This window comes from Anolis sagrei, chromosome 3 (assembly GCF_037176765.1).
Source record: "Anolis sagrei isolate rAnoSag1 chromosome 3, rAnoSag1.mat, whole genome shotgun sequence".
NCBI lineage: Eukaryota > Metazoa > Chordata > Lepidosauria > Squamata > Dactyloidae > Anolis > Anolis sagrei.
The window spans coordinates 5,624,965-5,647,994 of NC_090023.1; the positions used below are offsets into that span (position 1 = coordinate 5,624,965).

Below are 23,030 nucleotides of genomic sequence, written 5' to 3' on the forward strand. Positions count from 1 at the left end.
AAAGGCACATGTCTGTGGTTTAGATGGATTAGGGATCAGCTGGTTTTCCTTGTAATAGGCAGTAAGAGCACCTACAGCTTCGGAGAGCTTCTGTTCTACCATCTCAAAGCTCCCTGCTTGAGCGGTGATGGCACGATCATCAGCATAGATGAAACTCTCTGTCCCTTCTGGCAGTGGCTGGTCATTTCTGTAGATGTTGAACATGGATGGAGCAAGCACACTTCCCTGGACTAGATGGCCCCTGGAGTTCCCCTTCAACTTAATGATTCTCATTGGCACCACGGGATGTGGATGTTTGCAAATGTGAGAATCCAGCCTGGCCCTATTTTAGGCGTCCAGGAGAGAGGGGTGGGGTATGTATATATGTGTGTGTGTCCTCGCACTCGCCGAACCTGTGACCGATCTCTGTTTTCATCCGTCCGCACTCAGCTCAAATTCCACCCAAGAGTCTTATATAAGCAAGGGTTCAGGAAAGATGCGGAGTGGTTTAGAGAAGCAAGAGAGAGATGCGGAAACCATTGCCACAGATTGCTTAGCATCTTCTAATCCAAATAAGACTTCGGATAGTATTTTCTATCAGGAATACTCTCCAAGCGGGTCCGATTGCAAGCTTGAAAAGCCGAGATCAAGTAAGGAATGTTTATCTTCTTTGCCGCTATTGGGTTCAAAGGTTGAATTGGTATCAAAGTGCATTAATTCCACAGTGTAGATGCATCCTATAGTTTTGTTGTAGGGAATGTAGGAGGCTGCTTTACACCACTTTGGGATCTAATTTTTTTGCAAAGTTTCACAATTAGCCTCATTTTGAAGGCTTGATGGGGAAACAGACCAACAACAACAACAACAACAACAACAACAACAATAATAGGGTTGTTGTAGGTTTTTTTGGGCTATATGGCCATCTTCTAGAGGCATTTTCTCCTGACGTTTCGCCTGCATCTATGGCAAGCATTTGAGGATGCTTGCCATAGATGCAGGCGAAACGTCAGGAGAAAAATTGCCTCCAGAACATGGCCATATAGCCCGGAAAAACCTACAACAACCCAGTAATCCCGGCCATGAAAGCCTTCGACAATACAATAATAGGGTTGTTGTAGGTTTTTTCGGGCTATATGGCCATGTTCTAGAGGCATTTTCTCCTGACGTTTCGCCTGCATCTATGGCAAGCATCCTCTGAGGAAATCATCATTTCCAAGGTCAAGGAGTGACTTTATTCTCTATTCAGGTTCAAAGCCTGACTGCTTCTTGTCTGGGGAAATCCTTTGTTGGAAGGTGTTAGCTGGCTCTCGTTGTTTCTTGTCTGGAATTCCTGTTTTATGAGTGTTGTTCTTTATTTGCTGTCCTGATTTTGGAGATTTTTAAAATACTGGTAGCCAGATTTTGTTCATTTTCATGGTTTCTTCCTTTCTGTTGACATTGTCCACATGCATGTGGATTTCAATGGCTTCTCTGTGTAGTCTGACATGGTGGTTGTGAGAGTGGTCCAGCATTTCTGTGTTCTCCAGTAATATGGTTCATCAGGTGCTCTGCTCTGGCTGACTTCTCTGCTTGAAGTAGTCTGCAGTGTCATTCATGTTCCTTGATGTGTGTTTGGGCAATGCTGCTGCGTTTGGTGGTCCCTCTGTAGACGTGTCCACAGCTGCATGGTACACGGTAGACTCCTGCAGAGGTGAGAGGATCCCTCTTGTTCTTTGCTGAACGGAGCATTTGTTGGATTTTCTTCACGGGTCTGTAGATAGTTTGTATGTTGTGTTTCCTCATCAACTTCCCTATATAGTCAACAACGGATTTCCCCAGGCAAGAAGCAGCCGGGCTTTGAAACTGCAAAGCTATTCAATGCTAATCAAGGTGGTCCGCATTTCTGTGTATGAACCCTCACGATCTCTTCATTCATCTGGAGAGGCCCTTGTGCGGTCATGCCTGGGGCTTTAGCTCTTAGTGAAAGAGGCATGGACGTGGCATCTTTCCCCAGGGGATTGCTTCTTGCCCTCCTATAGGAAACTGGAACTCCCAAAGATCAAAACACAACAGATTGTTCACAATGAGTTATCTTTCTCAGGCATAAGCTTGATGTTTCAACAGGGATAAAGGAAATATACTTTACAATCTCTGAAGTCCAAGGAGTTTGCAGCTGAGAAGCTTTTCCTGTTTCCTCTTTCCTCAATGGCTGTGAATATCGGAATAAACACAACCCCAGTCCAATGGCCTATGTTGAAGGGACAAGACCTTCCTCTGGTGCCAAAAGAACTGGTTTGAAGGCGCTTGGGTCTCTCAATGTTGTTCAGGACGATCTGGACATAAAGCATGAGTCCCAAGGGTAAAAAACCTTAGAATTGGTGCTGAGAGGTAATTTCAGCAGGGGCTTTTAGAGCCAAGTCTCTTACGTCCATCCGATAGAAACTCTGATTTATTTATTTATCGTGTCATCAGCAACCATTGTATTACAATTCTAACAGAGCAAAACAAACACAGAGATTAAAAAGAAAAAGAAAAAAGAAAAAAAAAGAAAAAAGAAAAAAAAACCACACAGATTTTGTAAATTTGGTATTTGGTTAAATGTCCTTTGACCAGTATCTGGCCACTTGGAGTGCCTCTGGGGTTGCCGCAAGAAGGTCCTCCATCGTGCATGTGGCAGGGCTCAGGGTGCATTGCAGCAGGTGGTCAGTGGTTTGTTCTTCTCCGCACTCGCATGCTGAGGATTCCACCCTGTAGCCCCATTTCTTAAGATTGGCTCTGCATCTCGTGGTGCCAGAGCGCAATCTGTTCAGCGCCTTCCAAGTTGCCCAGTCTTCTGAGTGCCCAGGGGGGAGTCTCTCATCTGGTATCACCCATGAATTGAGGTGCTGGGTTTGAGCCTGCCACTTTTGGACTCTCGCTTGCTGGGGTGTTCCAGCGAGTGTCTCTGTAGATCTAAGAAAACTATGTCTTGATTTAAGTCGTTGACGTGCTGGCTGATACCCAAACAGGGGATGAGCTGGAGATGTCTCTGCCTTGGTCCTTTCACTATTGGCTGCTACTTCCCGGCGGATGTCAGGTGGTGCAATACCGGCTAAGCAGTGTAATTTCTCCAGTGGTGTGGGGCGCAGACACCCCGTGATAATGCGGCATGTCTCATTAAGAGCCACATCCACTGTTTTAGTGTGATGAGATGTGTTCCACACTGGGCATGCATACTCGGCAGCAGAGTAGCATAGCGCAAGGGCAGATGTCTTCACTGTGTCTGGTTGTGATCCCCAGGTTGTGCCAGTCAGCTTTCGTATGATGTTGTTTCTAGCGCCCACTTTTTGTTTGATGTTCAGGCAATGCTTCTTGTAGGTCAGAGCACGGTCCAAAGTGACTCCCAGGTATTTGGGTGCGCTGCAATGCTCCAGTGGGATTCCTTCCCAGGTAATCCTCAGAGCTCGGGATGCTTGTCTGTTCTTAAGGTGAAAGGCGCATGTCTGTGTTTTAGATGGATTAGGGATCAGCTGGTTTTCCCTGTAATAGGCAGTAAGAGCACCTAGAGCTTCGGAGAGCTTCTGTTCTACCATCTCAAAGCTCCCTGCTTGAGCAGTAATGGCACGATCATCAGCATAGATGAAACTCTCTGTCCCTTCTGGCAGTGGCTGGTCATTTGTGTAGATGTTGAACATGGATGGAGCAAGCACGCTCCCCTGAGGCAGGCCGTTCTTCTGTTTCCGCCATCTGCTTCTCTGGCCCTGGAACTCAACAAAAAAGCTCCTGTTTTGTAGCAGGTTTCCTATGAGGCGGGTGAGGTGGTCGTCCTTTGTGATATTATACATTTTTCTCAGGAGGAGGCGGTGGTTCACAGTATCATAGGCTGCTGACAAGTCTATGAAGACAGCTCCTGTGATCTGTTGCCTTTCAAAGCCATCTTCTATGTGCTGGGTCAGGTTCAGCACTTGCGATGTGCAGCTTTTGCCTTTTCTGAAGCCAGCTTGCTGTGGGATCAGACAGGGGTCTATATTTTCCATAATTCTATGCAAAATAAGTCTCTCCAGAACTTTGTAGAGGTGGCACAACAGGGAGATTGGTCTGTAGCTTTTTGGGTCATTACGGTCTTTGCCTGGCTTCAAGATGGCGATGACTCTTGCTTTCCTCCAGATTTTGGGGATCTGACAGGATGCCGTGCAGTTGTTCATCAGCTCCAGCAGCCAGCGCCTTGCTTTTGGACCAAAGTTCTTGATTTGTTCCATCCGTAGATCATCCAAGCCAGCTGCTTTGCCATTCTTACATTTGTTGAGAGCCATGTCCAATTCAGTAGATGTAAAGGGTTCATGGAGGTTGTTGTTCTCAATCTCTGGTTGTCTGGCTATTGGTTTCTTTCCTACTTTGGTGGCAAGGTTGGGTTTCCCATTCTTCAAGAGTTGGTGTGCTATCTGATCTGCCTTTATGTTGGCATGGGTATTAGTTTGTGAGGGATCGTTGCTCAGCCGTCTCAGCAGCCTCCACGCCTTCTGGCTGCTCCTGCCCATGTCGACCTCTGTGATCAACTTGATCCACTGTTCTTTCTTGGCTTCAGAGATGGAGGACACAATGCTCTGCGCTGCCTGAAGAGTCTGCTCACTGAGTGGGTCTTCGTTGTGGAGCCTGTAGTAGTTTTCCAACAAGGCGGCTGTTTCAGGAGTAATGCCCTGGAGGTAGTGGGTTCTGCAGCCTCTCGGTGTAGAGGCCCGTGAGCAGGTTTTCACTATTTCAATAAAATGTTCGTATTCCTCAGGGATTGGCGCGACCGATGTGATCATGTCGTCTAACATGTCTGAGAATTTAGTCCAATTTGCCTTTCTGAAGTTGTATCTTCTTTTAAATCGAACTTCCTGAGGCCTTATTGTTGGGAACAGTTGGCATATTATTGGTCGGTGCTGTGTGTTTGGGATTGGTGGTCCCACTGATTTGGTGCATTGCTGTACGATGCTGTCGCTCACAAATAAGAGGTCTGGGTTATAACCTCGGTGCCATCTCCCGCTGTTGTAGGATGGTGGGAGCTTGCTATCATGGATGAGTGATAGTTTGTGCAGTTCAGACCAGGACAGGACAGCCTCTCCATTTCTGTCCTCTTGGGCATAGCCCCATACATGGCTATGGCTGTTGAAGTCACCAATTACTACCGCCCTTTGGTGCCTGTCAAAGTTCTCGGGGGAGGAGAAGCAGAAATCTTCATTTGGGGGTTTGTACACAGAGGTGATGGTGATGTTATTAAGCTCTACTGTTAGAACCTCGATATTGTTTTCTTCAGTGTTGTGGGCACTGCTGACTTGGAGGCCTGGTTTGACAAAGACAGCACTTCCATACTGCGCATGTGGTCTTTCCGCTACTAGGATCATTCCTGGAACTTTGGGTCGTTTCTGTCGTTCATCCCTGTGTGTTTCTTGGACACACAGCACGTCACATTTCTTATCTCGGCACAGTTCATAGAGCAGTTGTTCTTTGGCAGCTGACATGCCTTCGATGTTGATTGCGATTATTGTCATGGTTGGTCCTGAAAAGGACCGTTGGTTGTTTTGCTTCCTTGTTTGCATGCTTCAAGTCGTCTCCGGTTGCTTCTGGGTTGAGAGAATCGGCCGTCTACGAAGACGTTGCCCAGGGGACGCCCGGATGTCTTGCAATCCTGCGAGGAGGCTTCTCTCATGTCCCCCAGAAACATGAGAGAAACTCATGTTCAAGAAACTCTGATGGCAAAATGAATTAAAAAAAGAGAAGCACTCCCCTCCTCCAGGAAGAGGTGGAGCCAAACAATTGAGCTTGAGAAAGCAATTCAACTGGTGCAAACAACACTGATTGACAGCTAAAAAATAACCAATTAATCCAACTATACATAAGCAGGGAAAAAGGCAGGATTAAGCATGATACAACAGTTTAAATCTTGCAACTAACAGTTCTACACATAGATGGCACCACTCGCACCGTCTCAGCCCTCCTTGTGCTCCATCGCAGGCGCGACTGCTGTGGACGAGGGAGAGGGCCTTCTCAGTGGTGGCCCCTCGACTCAGGAATTCACTTCTCAAAGACATCAGGTTTGCCCCAACTCTGGCAGTCTTTAGGAGGAGCCTGAAAACGTGGTTGTTCCAGTGTGCCTTCCCAGAATAATGAATTCTCAGCATTGTGCCCTCCAAATGCACTTTACATTGATTTAGGATTGTTGTATGTTCCCACTAACGTCCCGTCTCTCCTACCTTATTCATGCCTAGCATTATTTTTAACTCTAATTACATTTGGCCCAGCCATAGATTTTAATTGTGTGTTGTATTATTGCCATTGCTTTTTTTGTTATGAGTTGTAATCTGTTTTACTGCTGTTGTTATTGCTTATATTGATGTGTTGTGGGCTCGGTCTCCTGTAAGCCGCACCGAGTCCCTTGGGGAGATGGTAGCGGGGTATAAATAAAGTTTAATAATAATAATAATAATAATAATAATAATAATAATTGCAACATTCACACTTGCCTCAAGCGGACAAGAGTTCTTTCTCTCATCCTGGACATGATTCCACAGATATATATAAACCACACATGCCTAGTTTCCAACAGACCTCACAACCTCTGCCATAGATGTGGGCGAAACGTCAGGAGAGAATGCTTCTGGGACATGGCCAGACAGCCCAAAAAACTCACAGCAATTCAGTAATTTTGGCCATGAAAGCCTTCGACAACACAATGACACTACAGTATTCTCGCATCAGAGGTCCTCTTTTTCAATAGGGTTTGCAATTTTCCATAATTTCACACAAAGCCAGGAAAGATATCCCTGCAGATCTGGAGCTATACTATACCGATAATGTATATTTTCTATTTTCCCAGACGTATTGCCAGGACAAAGCTATTTCTTAACACAACAACCTCAGACTGAATGTAGCTCCGGCTGAGTCCCTTCAGTTCAGGAGACCAGGATGGTTGGCTTAAAACCCACGGAGATCCCTCCTTCGGCAGCGGTCAAGTTTCTCAGCGCTGGGACGGCGGGCTGCATCGCTGACCTCTGCACTTTCCCTTTGGACACGGCTAAAGTCCGGCTCCAGGTAAGGTTTATTATGCAGCAGGTGCAATTGAAAAATGCAGAATTCCTGCTGCTTGAGAGCACTTTATGTGCCAAAGCACATAAGGTGGAAACTTTCAAACAGAAGCAGGATGGCCATCTGTCAGGGATGCTTTGACTGTGTATTGTCAAAGGCTTTCGTGTCTGGAATCACTGGGTTGTTGTATGTTTTTTGGGCTGTATGGCCATGTTCTAGAAGTGGGTTGTTGTAGGTTTTTTTTGCGCTATATGGCCATGGTCTAGAGGCATTATCTCCTGACATTTCGCCTGCATCTATGGCAAGCATCCTCAGAGGTAGTGAGGTCTGTTGGTCATGTTCTAGAAGCATTCTCTCCTGACATTTCGCCTGCATCTGTGGCAGGCATCCTCAGAGGTTGTGAGGTCTGTTGGAAACTAGGAAAATGGGATTTATATATCTGTGCAAAGTCCAGGGTGGGAGAAAGAACTCTTTTCTGTTGGAGACGTGTGAATGTTTTAATTGACTACCCTGATTAGCATTTGATGGCCTGACAGTTTTAGGTGTGCCTTGTTACTGCCTGGGGAAATCCTTTGTTGAGAGGTGATTAGCTGTTCCTGATTATTTCTTGTCTGGAGTTCCCCTGTGTTTGAGTTTTGTTCTTTATTTACTGTTATGATTTTCCTAGTTTCCAAGAGACCTCACAACCTCTGTGGATGCCTGCCACAGATGCAGGCGAAATGTCAGGAGAGAATGCTTCTAGAATTTGGCCATGCAGCCTGAAAAACCTGCAACAACCTAGATTTGGTTGTGCTTTTCCTGCATGGACTAGATGGCCCATGGAGTCTCTCCCAACTCTATTATTCTCTGATTCTAAGTAGCCATGCTGGTTTGAGAATTCTGGGAGTTGTAGTCCGGAAAGTGAGATTTCCTAGTTTCTGAAAGAGTGATGGGGAGAGAACCATTTTGGAGCAAGGTCAAAAAAGATTAAAATTGCCAGCATGGTGTTGTGGTTTGAGCATTCGACTAAAGCCTTTGGAGACTAAGGTTCAAATCCTCTTCAGCCTTTGAAATCCACTGTGGAAGTCATATTCTCTCAGCCTCTAAGGAAGACAAAGGCAAACACCTATGAACAAATCTCATTTAAAAAACACCCCTATGATAGCTTTACTTTAAGTCAGAAATGACTTGAAGGTGCATAACAACAAAAGGCATCAATTATGGGCTCTTCCTGAGGCCTTACTTACTTCGGCGATCCCTTATTGTCTGAGGATGATGGTCCTCCAAGGTCGGTGTTCTGGTGGTGGGTCCATAGGTGACTTTGAAGCCCTATTCTTGACCTGCATCTTCTCCCACAGTGAGGGCATTGGTTTCCAGGTGGAAGGTAGTCCCGGTCAGGGTTGGCTCGATGTACCTTCCTCTTGGCACGTTTCTCTCTTTCGCCCTCCATTTGTGCCTCTTCAAATTCTGCAGCACTGCTGGTCACAGCTGTCCTCCAGCTGGAGCGCTCAAGGGCCAGGACTTCCCAGTTCTCAGTGTCTATGCCAGAGTTTTAATGGTTGGCTTTGAGCCCATCTTTCAATCTCTTTTCCTGCCCACCAACATTACGTTTTCTGTTTTTGAGTTCGGAGTAGAGCAGCTGCTTTGGGAGATGGTGGTCGGGCATCCAGATAACATGGTCAGTCCAGCGGAGTTGATGGCGGAGGACCATCGCTTCACTGCTGGTGGTCTTTGCTTCTTCCAGCACGCTGACATTTGTCCGCCTGTCTTCCCAAGAGGTTTGCAAGATTTTTCAGAGGCAGCGCTAATGGTATCATTCCAGGAGTTGCATGTAACGTCTGTAGACAGTCCACGTCTCGCAGGCATATAGCAAGGTTGGGAGGACAATGGCTTTATAAACAAGCACCTTGGTCTCCCTACGGATATCCCGGTCCTCAAACAAGCCAGTCAAGGTGGTCCCAATGGTGACTGGCACACTTGGGTTCAGTGCCTCAAGACCTTGGCCTGCACTTAAAAACAATTGGCACTGACAAAATTACTGTCTGTTAGAGATAGAACTGCAAAGACTCAGTCAAGGTGGTCCCAGTGGTGATTGGCACACTTGGGTTCAGTGCCTAAAGACCTTGGCTTGCACTTAAAAACAATTGGTGCTGACAAAATGTCTGTCTGTTAGGAATAGACTGGTACAAGCCAGTCAAGGTGATCCCAGTGTAGATTGGCACTCTGGGTGCAGTGCCTAAAAGCCTTGGCTTGCACTTAAAAACAACTGGAGCTGACAAAATTACTGTCTGTTAAAGATAGAAGTGCAAAGACTCAGTCAAGGTGATCCCAGTGGTGATCGGCACACTTGGGTTCAGTGCCTCAAGAACTTGGCCTGCACTTAAAAACAACTGGAGCTGACAAAATGACCATCTGGCGAAAGGCCACCCTACTGGGATCCGCACACATTATTCCCACTTGGGAAGGGTCTGACTTGTGATCCAATACAACAGTCAGCAGAGTGGCCTTGTTTGCTGTGGACTCCTCTTGTTGTGTATCAAATAATGATCTGGTGTGGAGAGTGGGGAGGAAGGGAAGGTTGTCTTTGCAGATTGGCACCTTTGGGATCCTTCTTTTGGCCAGAGGGAAACCATCATGGATGCTGACAATGTGCTTCTATGAAGGGGTTTAGAGTGGCTTGTAGGTCTTCTTCTGAATACACACAGACTACATTGCCAGGTCAGTTCAGAATCAAGTGGTTTGAAGTTACAGTTGGTGCTGGAGCTCGAGAGGCAAAATCTTATTCCAGAAAGCCTACCAAGGAAGTAAAAGTAACTGGACGTCAAAATATTAATAACCAGGTCTGTGGCGCAACTGTCTTGAGTTTCAGCTGCATTAAGATCACTTCTGACCACAAGGTCATGAGTTCGAAGCCAGCTTGGGTCAGAGTGAGCTTCCGACCAATTGTGTAGCTTGTTGTCAACCTTTGCAACCCGAAAGACAGTTGCATCTGTCAAGTAGGAAAATTAGTTACCACCTGTAAAGGAGCGTAAAATTACTGCCACCAAATTTGTGAGGAAAGCCGGGCAATGATCAATATCAGCTTAGGAGCTGGTTTATAAAGGGACTATTATTTGCAGAAGTATTTATTCATTTGATAGCATAGCGTTTACTGTCCCTGGTTTGGTTTTACTTCTTATGCAGGCTGTTTGACTTAGGAGAAACTGTATCAAAACAATGCTTAAAGAAACAGTAACAAGTTTATTGGAACAAGCAAGGTATAACAGATTCGATGTTTCTTCTCTAGAGGCACAAATCTTGATAGGTTACATTAGTAAGGTTTCATGAGTAACTTTAGGTACAGACTTTAAGAGGTTTCTGTAAACAAATGTATCTTTCCTGGACAACTGTCCTAATAAAACAAATAAGCTAAAAGGCTTATTTAACAGAATTGGCTCCCAGCCAAACTTTGATTCTTAACCCAGAATCAATAACCCCCTGTAGCTTTATCACTACCGGGTCCTTTCCTGTAACCCCTTTAGTCACAAATTAGTTCCCTGAATCTCCACCCAGAGATTTCAGTCTTCCCTGTAGTTCTAATGGTCACAGACTCTTCCCTGTTTCTCCCACTAGAGAAATCAGTCCTTTCTGCAACTCTAACAGTCACAGACTCTTCCCTGTTTCTCCCACTAGAGAAATCAGTCCTTTCTGCAACTCTAATGGTCACAGACTAGTTCCCTGAATCTCCCACCAGAGATTTCAGTCTTCCCTGTAACTCTAATGGTCACAGACTGCCTATTTCAAACAGCAGTGCAGCTAGGTGACAGTTGGCTCCACCCCCGTTGCTATGGCAACTCAGGCCAAGCCAGCCACCATCTCTAACAAAATATAATTCTACATACTTACAATTTATTAACTACTGTTTAAACAACACATAACCATAGAAATAAAAATACACATCATCACACCACCTATGTGTGGGGAGGCTAATTTAATTAATTTACGAGGCCATAAAAAAATACTCCAGCAAAAGCATGCGGGGAATGCGGAAGTACTTCATCAGTGTCGCAGATGGAGGATGAAAGCGACAGCTCCCCTGGCGGCCAGAAAAAGTTAAATAGCCACTGACTGTCTGTCTATATCTGTTGTGTGTCTTTGGCATTGAATGTTTGCCATATATGTGTACATTGTAATCCACCCTGAGTCCCCTGCGGGGTGAGAAGGGCGGAATATAAATACTGTAAATAAATAATACATAAATAAATAATTCAGATTATGTACTGTATTATATATTTGTGTATTGGTATGCAGTTTTCCTTAACTCTATGTTGTGGGAGGGGCAGCAGACCATGTGATCAGATCTGGGACTATTCAGACTCAGACTCCATTGTAGAAACAATATGCTTTTAGAAGTCAGTAGGAACAGAAGACTATAAACAATCAATCAAACATATTGCAACTAGTTGGAGATGCGATTCTGTAAGCCCTAACATGCTTTCAAAGGGAACCAGTAAGGTTGACCAACTGGTTCAATGCACCAAGGAAAGATTCAGACATGACCTCCCAGAATATCGGAGGTTGCAAATCGTGCTATATGCTATAGCAGGATAATGTCCCTCCCACAAACACAAAGTTTTTGCAGTTGAATCAACTCTTCCCTTGTTTTTGTGATAGAACCAATTCGTAAATGACATTGATAACCAGGAACAAAAACTGTGTTACGTAGTAGTGTAATCTCTATCTTCCTTGAAGATCCAAGGAGAATCCAAGTCTTCCAGAGCGGTCAAGAATGTCAAGTACAAGGGCGTCTTTGGCACCATCACCACCATGGTCAAGATGGAAGGTCCCAGGAGCCTGTACAATGGCTTGGTGGCCGGCCTCCAGCGCCAGATGAGCTTCGCCTCCATCCGCATCGGGCTGTACGACTCCGTGAAGCAGTTCTACACCCCCAAGGGGTCCGACAGTAAGTCTGGGGCAGCCTGGACCCATAACCTATGGCTAGGATTGCATTCAGAACAAGAGGGAGCTTTGAAACAATGTCCTAATGCTTGAAAGTAGCGCGCTATTAAAGCCTCAATAACCTGAAGGCATCAGGTCACATCTGGGATTGGCAAACTGGGATGTGTCCAGAGAAAGACAACCAAAATGGTCAAAGGAATGGTAGCCCTATATGGAGCTCTTTAGGGAGATGGGGATGTTTGAAGAAGGAGGTTAAGAGCATGAGAACTGTATTGAAATGATGTCTCTTATTTAATGGGATTTTGGCCTGCCTAGATCCAGGGAAGTCATGCTCCCCATGCTGTATTCTGCCTTAGTGAGACCACACCTGGAATATTCGCAGCTTGGGTGTGATCCTGGACTCATCGCTGAGCCCGGAACCTCAGGTTTCGGCGGTGACCAGGGGAGAATTTGCACAGTTGAAGCTTGTGCGTCAGCTGCGCCCGTACCTTGGGAAGTCTGACTTGGCCATGGTAGTACACACCCTGGTTACATCCCGTATAGACTACTGCAACGCGCTCTACGTGGGGTTGCCTTTGAAGACAGTCCAAAAGCTTCAACTAGTCCAACGAACGGCAGTCAGATTGCTAACAGGAGTGGCTCTTAGGGAGCATACAACTCCCTTGTTGCACGAGCTCCACTGGCTGCTGCTTTGCTACCGGGCACAATTCAAAGTGCTGGCTTTGGCCTATAAAGCCCTAAACGGTTCTGGCCCAATTTACCTGTCCGAAAGCATCTCCCCTTATAAACCATCAAGGACCTTGAGATCATCTGGGGAGGCCCTGCTCTCGGTCCCGCCTTTGTGACAAGTACGTCTGGCGGGGACGAGAGACAGGGCCTTCTCAGTGGTGGCCCCTTGGCTATGCAACGCCCTCCCTAGAGAGATTAGATCTGCTCCCTCCCACTTAACGTTTCGGAAGCAAGTTAAAACATGGCTATTTGATCAAGCGTTCACAAATGCAGAGTAAAAGATAAAGGTAACTGATACAGGAAATCTGACAGTTTGACGATGGAAATGGACAATGCTTGATAATAAGGAATCATAGAATCAAAGAGTTGGAAGAGACCTCATGGGCCATCCAGTCCAACCCCATTCTGCCAAGAAGCAGGAATATTGCATTCAAATCACCCCTGACAGATGGCCATCCAGCCTCTGTTTAAAAGCTTCCAAAGAAGGAGATGCTAATGATGTTGTTTTTATTGCCTTGTTGTGTTTTATGCTATTATAATGTTTTAATTATGTATACTGTTTTGTGGAAACTGCCTTGAGTCGCCGATAGGCTGAGAAAGGAGGTATACAAATACAGTAAATAAATAAATAAAATTGTGCCCAATTCTGGGCCACAAAATTGAAGAGAGATGTTGACAAGCTGGAATATGTCCAGAGGAGGGCGACTAAAATGATCAAGGGTCTGGAGAACAAGCCCTATGAGGAGCGGCTTGAGGAACTGGGCATATTTAACCTGAAGAAGAGAAGGCTGAGAGGAGACATGTTATTCGTGTATAAATATGTGAGGGGAATATGTCATAGGGAGGAGGGAGCAGGCTTCCTTTCTGCTGCCCTGGAGACTAGGATGCAGAACAATGGCTTCAAACTACAGGAAAGGAGATTCCACCTGAACATGAGGAAGAACTTCCTGACTGTGAGAGCCATTCAGCAGTGGAACTCTCTGCCTTGGAGTGTGGTGGAGGCTCCTTCTTTGGAAGCTTTGAAACAGAGGTTGGATGGCCATCTGTCAGGGGTGCTTTGAATGCAATATTCCTGCTTCTTGGCAGAATGGGGTTGGACTGAATGGCCCATGAGGTCTCTTCCAACTCTTTGATTCTATGATTCTATGAAGAGTCATCTGATCGAACCCTCATCTGTCTGATAACAATCCAAGCCCTTCCAAATAATGGCCAGCCAGTGTCATTTAAAAGGCTCCAGAAAAAGAGACTCCATCAGACTCACAGAAGGCTATCTGCTGGATGGACAGCTGTGACCATCAGGAGGTTCTTCCCAATGATTAGGTGGAATCTCTTTTCCTGCAGCTTTAATCCATTGCTCCATGTTGTAGCCTCAAAACAAGATTGCCTTCTTCTCCATATTTATTTATTTATCGTGTCATCAGCAACCATACCATTGTATTACATTTCTAACAGAACAAAACAAACACACACATTTTTTAAAAAGCCAAAAAAAACACAGATTTTGCAAACTTGGTAGTTGATTAAATGTCCTTTGACCAGTATCTGGCCACTTGGAGTGCCTCTGGTGTTGCTGCAAGAAGGTCCTCCCTTGTGCATGTGGCAGGGCTCAGGTTGCATTGCAGCAGGTGGTCAGTGGTTTGCTCTTCTCTGCACTCGCATGTCGTGGATTCCACTTTGTAGCCCCATTTCTGAAGGTTGGCTCTGCATCTCGTGGTGCCAGAGCGCAGTCTGTTCAGCGCCTTCCAAGTCGCCCAGTCTTCTGTGTGCCCAAGGGGGAGTCTCTCATCTGGTATCACCCACGGATTCAGGTGCTGGGTTTGGGCCTGCCACTTTTGGACTCTCGCTTGCTGAGGTGTTCCAGCGAGTGTCTCTGTAGATCGAAGAAAACTATGTCTTGATTTAAGTCGTTGACATGCTGGCTGATGCCCAAACAAGGGATGAGCTGGAGATGTCTCTGCCTTGCTCCTTTCACTATTGGCTGCTACTTCCCGGTGGATGTCAGGTGGTGCAATACCGGCTAAGCAGTGTAATTTCTCCAGTGGTGTAGGGCGCAGACACCCCGTGATAATGCGGCATGTCTCATTAAGAGCCACATCTACTGTTTTAGTGTGGTGAGATGTGTTCCACACTGGGCATGCGTACTCAGCAGCAGAGTAGCATAGCGCAAGGGCAGATGTCTTCACTGTGTCTGGTTGTGATCCCCAGGTTGTGCCAGTCAGCTTTCGTATGATGTTGTTTCTAGCGCCCACTTTTTGCTTGATGTTCAGGCAGTGCTTCGGAGAGCTTCTTTTCAACCATCTCAAAGCTCCCTGCTTGAGTGGTGATGGCACGATCATCAGCATAGATGAAACTCTCTGTCCCTTCTGGCAGTGGCTGGTCATTTGTGTAGATGTTGAACATGGATGGAGCGAGCACGCTCCCCTGAGGCAGGCCGTTCTTCTGTTTCCGCCATCTGCTTCTCTGGCCCTGGGACTCAACAAAAAAGCTCCTGTTTTGTAGCAGGTTTCCTATGAGGCGGGTGAGGTGGTCGTGCTTTGTGATATTATACATTTTTCTCAGGAGGAGGCAGTGGTGGTTCACAGTATCATAGGCTACTGACAAGTCTATGAAGACAGCTCCTGTGATCTGCTGCCATATGGTATCCTTTCAAATATCCAAGCATGCCGGTCTTGTCCCCTCGTCATCTCCAGGCAAAACATCTCCAGCTCCTCAGAGGGATTTCCGGTTTTCAGGCCTTTAACCATTTCACCCACCTTTCTTTGGACACATCCCAAGAAGTCCCAGGTCTCACCAGAGACCAGTACCAATATGCAGTATATCTAAATGTCTTTCTTTCCTACTCACTTCTCATCGCAGATGCCAGCATCCTCACCCGGTTGCTCGCTGGGTGCACCACTGGAGCCATGGCGGTCACATGTGCCCAGCCCACAGATGTGGTGAAAGTGCGCTTCCAAGCACACATCAGCCTCGCAGGAGGACCCAAGAAGTACAACGGGACCGTGGATGCCTACCGGACAATCGCCAGGGAGGAAGGATTCAGAGGCCTCTGGAAAGGTAAACTACCTCCCTTCAGTCCCATCACATTCTCTCAGCCTCAGAGGAAGGCAAAAGCAGACCTGCTCTGAACAAATCTTGTGACGAAAACCTCACTTTAGAAATCGTGTTGTAAACAACTTGAAGGCACTCAACAACAACTATTACAAATCTGTGCTGAGTTGCATTGGGTCTCCAGGATGGCAATATATATATATATATATATATATATATATATGAATAAAATAATAGAAACTGCCACAACCATTGGGTTGTTGTAGGTTTTTCCGGGCTATATGGCCATGTTCTGGAGGTAATTTTTCTCCTGACATTTCGCCTGCATCTATGGCAAGCATCCTCAGAGGTAATGAGGATGCTTGCCATAGATGCAGGCGAAACGTCAGGAGAAAAATTGCCTCCAGAACATGGCCATATAGCCCGGAAAAACCTACAACAACCCATGGATTCCGGCCATGAAAGCCTTCGACAATACATTGCCACAACCATTGCAATGAGGATGTTGATGGTGGAAGGAGGATTGTGCTGGTACGGCTGTACCAGGAGCTCCAACTCTATTTGCTTTGTTTTAAATGTTTGCTTGCAGTACAAGGTTTCAGGGCTCTGCAGAAAGGTGGCTTCCTTTGGTTGCAGGCATAGGGCAAGTCACCTGTCCATTATCGTTAAGTTTTGGTTCCGCCCCTTGCGCAGGGCAATTGGGAAGGGAAGGGAGCCATTTTTAGTTAGTCTCAGCAAGGAAAGCTAATGTACAGGACGTGTGCAAGCTTCCCCTGTACAAAAGCTTCAACCCTGAAGACTTTCCGGGGGGAAATAGTCTTAAGAGCATCAAAAGATCTCCAAAGATTTCCAGGGAAACATCCTCAAAGCTTGAGGAATTTCGGAAGGTGAACAGTTTGGAAGACCAAAGAACTCCAGCTGGAGAGTCTACTTGCCTTACTGGTAGGTCCACTCGGTGATCGAGATGCAGTTCGACCTGGTAGTGGAGCTCACATCAGTAAAGATTAGATTACAGTCAGCCTGGGAGAAGTTAAAAAAGGGGTTTTCCTTTAAAGTAAAGAAGAAGTTATTGAAGACAATTGCCTGTCCTTCGTGGACAAGTTTAGGAAGCTACCAGTTGCATAAAAGCCTGGAATCATTTGTTTATCTTTACTGAAGACAAGAGAAGTTTCTGTTTGATTGTTCATGAATAAAGGACTTTGCTATACTTCACAAGCCATCTAAAGATCATTTGTGGTGAAAAACCTCTGAGAACTTCTCTTCGGGGGGCCCCTGGCAAGTCACAGGTCCTATTTAAAGACAATTATTTACAGGCCCAGCGCACGACAGAACAAGGATGATGATGATGTCTCCCTAATCTTGGTGGCAATCCCAAAATTAACCCTTTTGCTTCCGATCCTTGTAGGAACATTGCCAAACATCACTCGTAATGCCATTGTCAACTGCGGGGAGATGGTAACGTACGACCTTATAAAGGAGACGCTTCTCAAATACCATCTCATGACAGGTGAGAAGATCTCTGCATGGAGATGTTTCCTAGGGTGAGATGGCACCCAGATTTGATGTCCCCGAACTCTTAAATTCCATGTTTTCGTGTCTCCAACAGACAATTTTCCGTGCCATTTTGTTGCTGCCTTCGGAGCCGGTTTCTGTGCGACGGTGGTGGCATCTCCCGTGGACGTGGTGAAAACGCGGTACATGAACTCCAAGCCAGGACAGTACAAGAACGCCCTGAATTGTACGCTGACCATGGTGATGAAAGAGGGACCCACAGCTTTTTACAAAGGGTGAGCGAGAGTGAAAGGCCCGAACTTTGATAGTGTAACCACTAAGCAATACTACATGCTTTGGTAGTTGTGACTCTAATGTACCATCTAAAGCAGGTATGGGAAAATGCCAGCTCTTCAGGTATTTTGGACTTCCACAATAGAGCAATGTGAAAAGAGGGAAACTATTGCCATGCTGCTCTGTGCTGCTATTCTCTGGGTACAAAACGAATTCTGCCTTTCTAAAAGCACCTTACTTACTTACTTAGGTGATCCCTCGAAGTCAGAGTAAGATTGTCCTCCAAGTGCGGTGTACTGGCAGTGGGTCCGTAGGTGTCTGTGGAGCCCTATTCATGACCTGCATCTCATTCCGCAGTGAGGACATCGTTTTCCAGGTGGAAGGCGGTCCCGGTCAGGGTTGACTTGATGCGCCTTCCTCTTGACACGTTTCTCTCTTTCGCCCTCCATTTGTGCCTCTTCAAATTTACAGCACTGCTGGTCACAGCTGACCTCCAACTAGAACACTCAAGGGCCAGGGCTTCCCAGTTCTCGGTGTCTATGCCACAGTTTTTATGGTTGACTTTGAGCCCATCTTTAAATCTCTTTTCCTGCCCACCACCATTCAAATTTCCATTCTTGAGTTGGGAGTAGAGTAACTTCTTTGGGAGACAGTGGTTGGGCATTCGGACAACGTGACCAGTCCAGTGGACATGATGGCGGAGGACCACTGCTTCAATGCTGGTGGTCTTTGCTTCTTCCAGCACGCTGTCATTTGTCCGCTTGTCTTCCCAAGAGATTTGCAGGATTTTTCAGAGGCAGCGCTGATGACTCCCCTCAAGGAGAAGGACCAAGTTTGGTTCAATTCCATTGTTGGTGGACTTCAGCTATGCTCTCTGATTGTAGGTGAACTATAAATCCCAGCAACTACAACTCCTAAATGTCAAGGTCTATTTTCTGGTGTGGAGACTCATATAATAAAGTTATTATTGTTGTTGTTGTTGTTGTTGTTGTTGTTGTTGTTGTTACTATTATTATTTGAAACACAACAAGATGAGTCCACAGCAAACATGATCACTCTGCTGGCTGTTGTATTGGATCACACATCGGACACTTCCGAGGTGTCTAGGACTGTGTGATGTATCGGCGAATAATGTGTGCAGATCCCAGTAAAGTGGCCTTTTGCAGCTGGCAGATGGTAATTTTGTCAGCGCCGATTGTGTTTAAGTGCAGGCCAAGGTCTTTAGGCACTGCACCCAGTGTCCCAATCACCACTGGGACCACCTTGATTGGCTTGTGCCAGAGTTTTTGCAGTTTGATCTTTAAATCCTTGTATCTTGTTAGCTTTTTCCGTTGCTTCTCATCAATCCTGCTGTCGCCTGGGATTGCAACATTGACGATCCATACTTTTTAACACGATCGTGAGGTCAGGAGTATTATGCTCCAAAACTGTTTGACTGTCTGAATTTGGAAGTCCCAGAGTAGTTTAATGTGTTCATTTTCTGTAACTTTTTCCGGCTTGTGATCCCATCAGTTCTTTGTTGCGGGCAGATGGTGTTTGTGGCACAAGTTCCAATGAATCATCTGAGCAATGGTGTTGTGCCTCTGCTTGTAGTCTGTCTGTGCGATCTTCTTGCAGCAGCTGAGCATGTGATCTATTGTTTCGTCTGCTTCCTTGCAGAGTCTGCATTTGGGATCTGTCATCGACCTTTCCATTCTGGCTTTGGTATTTGTGGCACAAGTTCCAATGAATCATCTGAGCAACGGTGTTGTGCCTCTGCTTGTAGTCTGTCTGCACGATCTTCTTGCAGCAGCTGAGGATGTGAGCTATTGTTTCATCTGCTTCCTTGCAGAGTCTACATTTGGGATCTGTCGTCGACCTTTCAATTCTGGCTCTGGTATTTGTGGCACAAGTTCCAATGAATCATCTGAGCAATGGTGTTGTGCCTCTGCTTGTAGTCTGTCTGTATGATCTTCTTGCAGCGGCTGAGGATGGGATCTGTTGTTTTGTCTGCTTCCTTGTAGAGTCTACATTTGGGATCTGTCATTGACCTTTCAATCCTGGCTTTGGTCTTTGTGGCACAAGTTCCAATGAATCATCTGGGCAACGGTGTTGTGCCTCTGCTTGTAGTCTGTCTGTATGATCTTCTTGCAGCGGCTGAGGATGGGATCTGTTGTTTCATCTGCTTCCTTGCAGAGTCTACATTTGGGATCTGTCATCGACCTTTCAATTCTGGCTCTGGTATTTGTGGCACAAGTTCCAATGAATCATCTGAGCAACGGTGTTGTGCCTCTGCTTGTAGTCTGTCTGCGCGATCTTCTTGCAGCAGCTGAGGATGGGATCTGTTGTTTCATCTGCTTCCTTGCAGAGTCTACATTTGGGATCTGTTGACAACTTTTCAATTCTGGTTTTGATGGATTATTATTATTATTATTATTATTATTATTATTATTATTATTGTGGTTTCCATGTCAGTATGGCAAGGCGCTGTCCAGGTGCTGAACTCTGTGGCTTAATGGGATTCCTCCTTTGTTTTGTCCTTTTCCTCCTTCAGCTTCATCCCTTCATTCCTGAGGCTGGGGTCGTGGAACGTGGTGATGTTTGTGTCCTTTGAGCAGCTGAAAAGGATGATGGTTCTGGCTCAGGTGGCCTGGGAATCCCCTTTCTGAGCACAGGCGTTGACTTTGGGGTGGCTGGATTTCTCCAAGGACTTCTCAAAGGGGAGCAACGAAGTGAAAATGCGAGGTGCGGCTTTGGATGGAAAGCCTTGAGGAACTGATCTTGCCATGGAAGCAAGAGGTGAAACGAATCAATTATATTAATTGCTTTGTCACAGGCTTCAGGGTCCAATGGTGTGTAATATTTGAGCTAAAAAGAGGAGACTGTCAAAAAAACAAATGAACTGATAATAATACCCCCAAAAAAGAGGGAAAAAGAAACTAAAATAAAGAATGAAGAGTTGCAGGTTATTTTGACTTTCAACCACATTCAGACTGAGCTGGCCAAAGGATTCTAATTGATGGGTAAGTGTGTGTGTGTGTGTGTTTATGTGTGTGTATGATATTGTAATGTAATACAATATAACACTATCAATAATACAGTGTAATAATATGAATATTGTGCTAGGCTAATAATATAATATATTGTATATACATAGAATCCTACAGTTGGAAGAGACCTCGTGGGCCATCCAGTCCAACCCCATTCTGCCAAGAAGCAGGAATATTGCATTCAAATCACCCCTGACAGATGGCCCTCCAGCCTCTGTTTAAAAGCCTCCAAAGAAGGAGCCTCCACCACACTCTGGGGCAGAGAGTTCCACTGCTGAACGGCTCTCAGAAAGTTCTTCCTAATGTTCAGATGGAATCTCCTCTCTTGTAGTTTGAAGCCATTGTTCCATTGCGTCCTAGTCTCCAAGGAAGCAGAAAACAAGCTTGCTCCCTCCTCCCTGTGGCTTCCTCTCACATATTGATACATGGCTATCATATCTCCTCTCAGCCTTCTCTTCTTCAGGCTAAACATGCCCAGTTCCCTAAGCCGCTCCTCATAGGGCTTGTTCTCCAGACCCTTGATCATTTGAGTCGCCCTCCTCTGGACACATTCCAGCTTGTCAATATCTCTCTTGAATTGTGGTGCCCAGAATTGGACACAATATTCCAGGTGTGTTGTTCATTCGTTCAGTCGTCTCCGACTCTTCGTGACCTCATGGACCAGCCTACGCCTGAGCTCCCTGTCGGCCGTTACCACCCCCAGCTCCCTCAAGGTCAGTCCAGTCACTTCAAGGATGCCATCCATCCATCTTGCCCTTGGTCGGCCCCTCTTCCTTTTGCCTTCCACTTTCCCCAGCATAATTGTCTTCTCTAGGCTTTCCTGTCTCCTCATGATGTGGCCAAAGGACTTCAACTTTGTCTCTAGTATCTTTCCCTCCAGTGAGCAGTCGGGCTTTATTTCCTGGAGGATGGACTGGTTGGATCTTCTCGCAGTCCAAGGCACTCTCAGCACTTTCCTCCAGCACCACAGCTCAAAAGCATCGATCTTCCTTCGCTCAGCCTTCCCTAAGGTCCAGCTCTCACATCCGTAGGTGACGACAGGGAATACCATGGCTTTGACAAGGCGGATCTTTGTTGCAAGTCTGATGTCTCTACTCTTCACTATTTTATCGAGACTGGACATTGCTCTCCTCCCAAGAAGTAAGCGTCTTCTGATTTCCTGGCCACAGTCTGCATCTGCAGTAATCTTTGCACCTAGAAATACAAAGTCTGTCACGGCCTCCACGGTTTCTCCCTCTATTTTCCAGTTGTCAATCATTCTTGTTGCCATAATCTTGGTTTTTTTGATGTTTAGTTGCAACCCGGCTTTTGCGCTTTCTTCTTTCACCTTGATTAGAAGGCACCTCAGCTCCTCCTCGCTTTCGGCCATCAGAGTGGTGTCATCTGCATATCTGAGGTTGTTAATATTTCTTCCAGCAATTTTCACCCCAGCTTTGCATTCATCCAGCCCCGCACTTCGCATGATGTGTTCTGCATACAAGTTAAAAAGGTTGGGTGAGAGGATACAGCCTTGCCGTACGCCTTTCCCAATCTTGAACCAGTCTGTTGTTCCGTGGTCAGTTCTGACTGTTGCTACTTGGTCCTTGTACAGATTCCTCAGGAGAGAGACAAGGTGGCTTGGGATGCCCATCCCACCAAGAACTTGCCACAATTTATTATGATCCACACAGTCAAAGGCTTTAGAATAGTCAATGAAGCAGAAGTAGATGTTTTTCTGAAACTCCCTGCCTTTCTCCATTATCCAGCATACGGATATTGGCAATTTGGTCTCTCGTTCCTCTGCCTTTTCTAAACCCAGCCTGAACATCTGGCAACTCTCTCTCCATGTATTGCTGGAGTCTTCCTTGCAGGATCTTGAGCATTACCTTACTGGCATGAGAAATAAGGGCCACTGTACGGAAGTGTGAGCAGTCTTTCGCATTTCCCTTTTTTGGTATGGGGATATAAGTTGATTTTTTCCAGTCTGATGGCCATTCTTGTGTTTTCCATATTTGCTGGCAAATGGCATGCATCACCTTGACAGCATCATCTTTTAAGATTTTAAACAGTTCAGCTGGGATCCCGTCGTCTCCTGCTGCCTTGTTGTTAGCAATGCTTCTTAAGGCCCATTCAACCTCACTCCTCAGGATGTCTGGTTCTAATTCATTCACCACACCGTCAAAGCTATCCTCGATATTGTTATCCTTCCTATACAGATCTTCTGTATAGTCTCGCCACCTTCTCTTGATCTCTTCAGCTTCTGTTAGGTCCCTGCCATCTTTGTTTCTTATCATACCAATTTTTGCCTGAAATTTACCTCCAATGTTTCTAATTTTCTGGAAGAGGTCTCTTGTCCTTCCTATTCTGTTGTCTTCTTCCACTTCCATGCATTGCTTATTTAAAAATAGTTCCTTCTCTCTTCTGGCTAACCTCTGGAATTGCGCATTTAACTGGGCATATCTCCCCTTATCCCTGTTTCCTTTTGCTTTCCTCCTTTCTTGGGCTACTTCCAGTGTCTCAGCAGACAACCATTTTGCC

The 23,030-nt window shown here is 45.9% G+C and overlaps 1 protein-coding gene across 1 annotated transcript; it reads left to right on the forward strand.

Moving 5' to 3' along the window:
• The first annotated feature begins 449 nt into the window (after positions 1-449).
• On the forward strand, positions 450-20,380 carry UCP3 (uncoupling protein 3). The gene is made up of 7 exons (XM_060771283.2): positions 450-629; positions 6,797-7,011; positions 11,716-11,926; positions 15,508-15,705; positions 17,105-17,206; positions 17,306-17,486; positions 20,018-20,380. The coding sequence occupies exons 2-7, from the start codon at positions 6,886-6,888 to the stop codon at positions 20,130-20,132; spliced, it is 933 nt and encodes a 310-aa protein (XP_060627266.2). The 5' UTR covers positions 450-629; positions 6,797-6,885; the 3' UTR covers positions 20,133-20,380.
• Positions 20,381-23,030: the final 2,650 nt, after the last annotated feature.

Coding starts and splice junctions, on each gene's coding strand:
- UCP3 (XM_060771283.2), top strand. CDS start 6,886: ATGGTTGGCTTAAAACCCACGGAGATCCCTCCTTCGGCAGCGGTCAAG. Junction 7,012..11,715: donor CGGCTAAAGTCCGGCTCCAG/GTAAGGTTTATT, acceptor TCTTCCTTGAAG/ATCCAAGGAGAATCCAAGTC. Junction 17,487..20,017: donor CCCACAGCTTTTTACAAAGG/GTGAGCGAGAGT, acceptor TTCCTCCTTCAG/CTTCATCCCTTCATTCCTGA.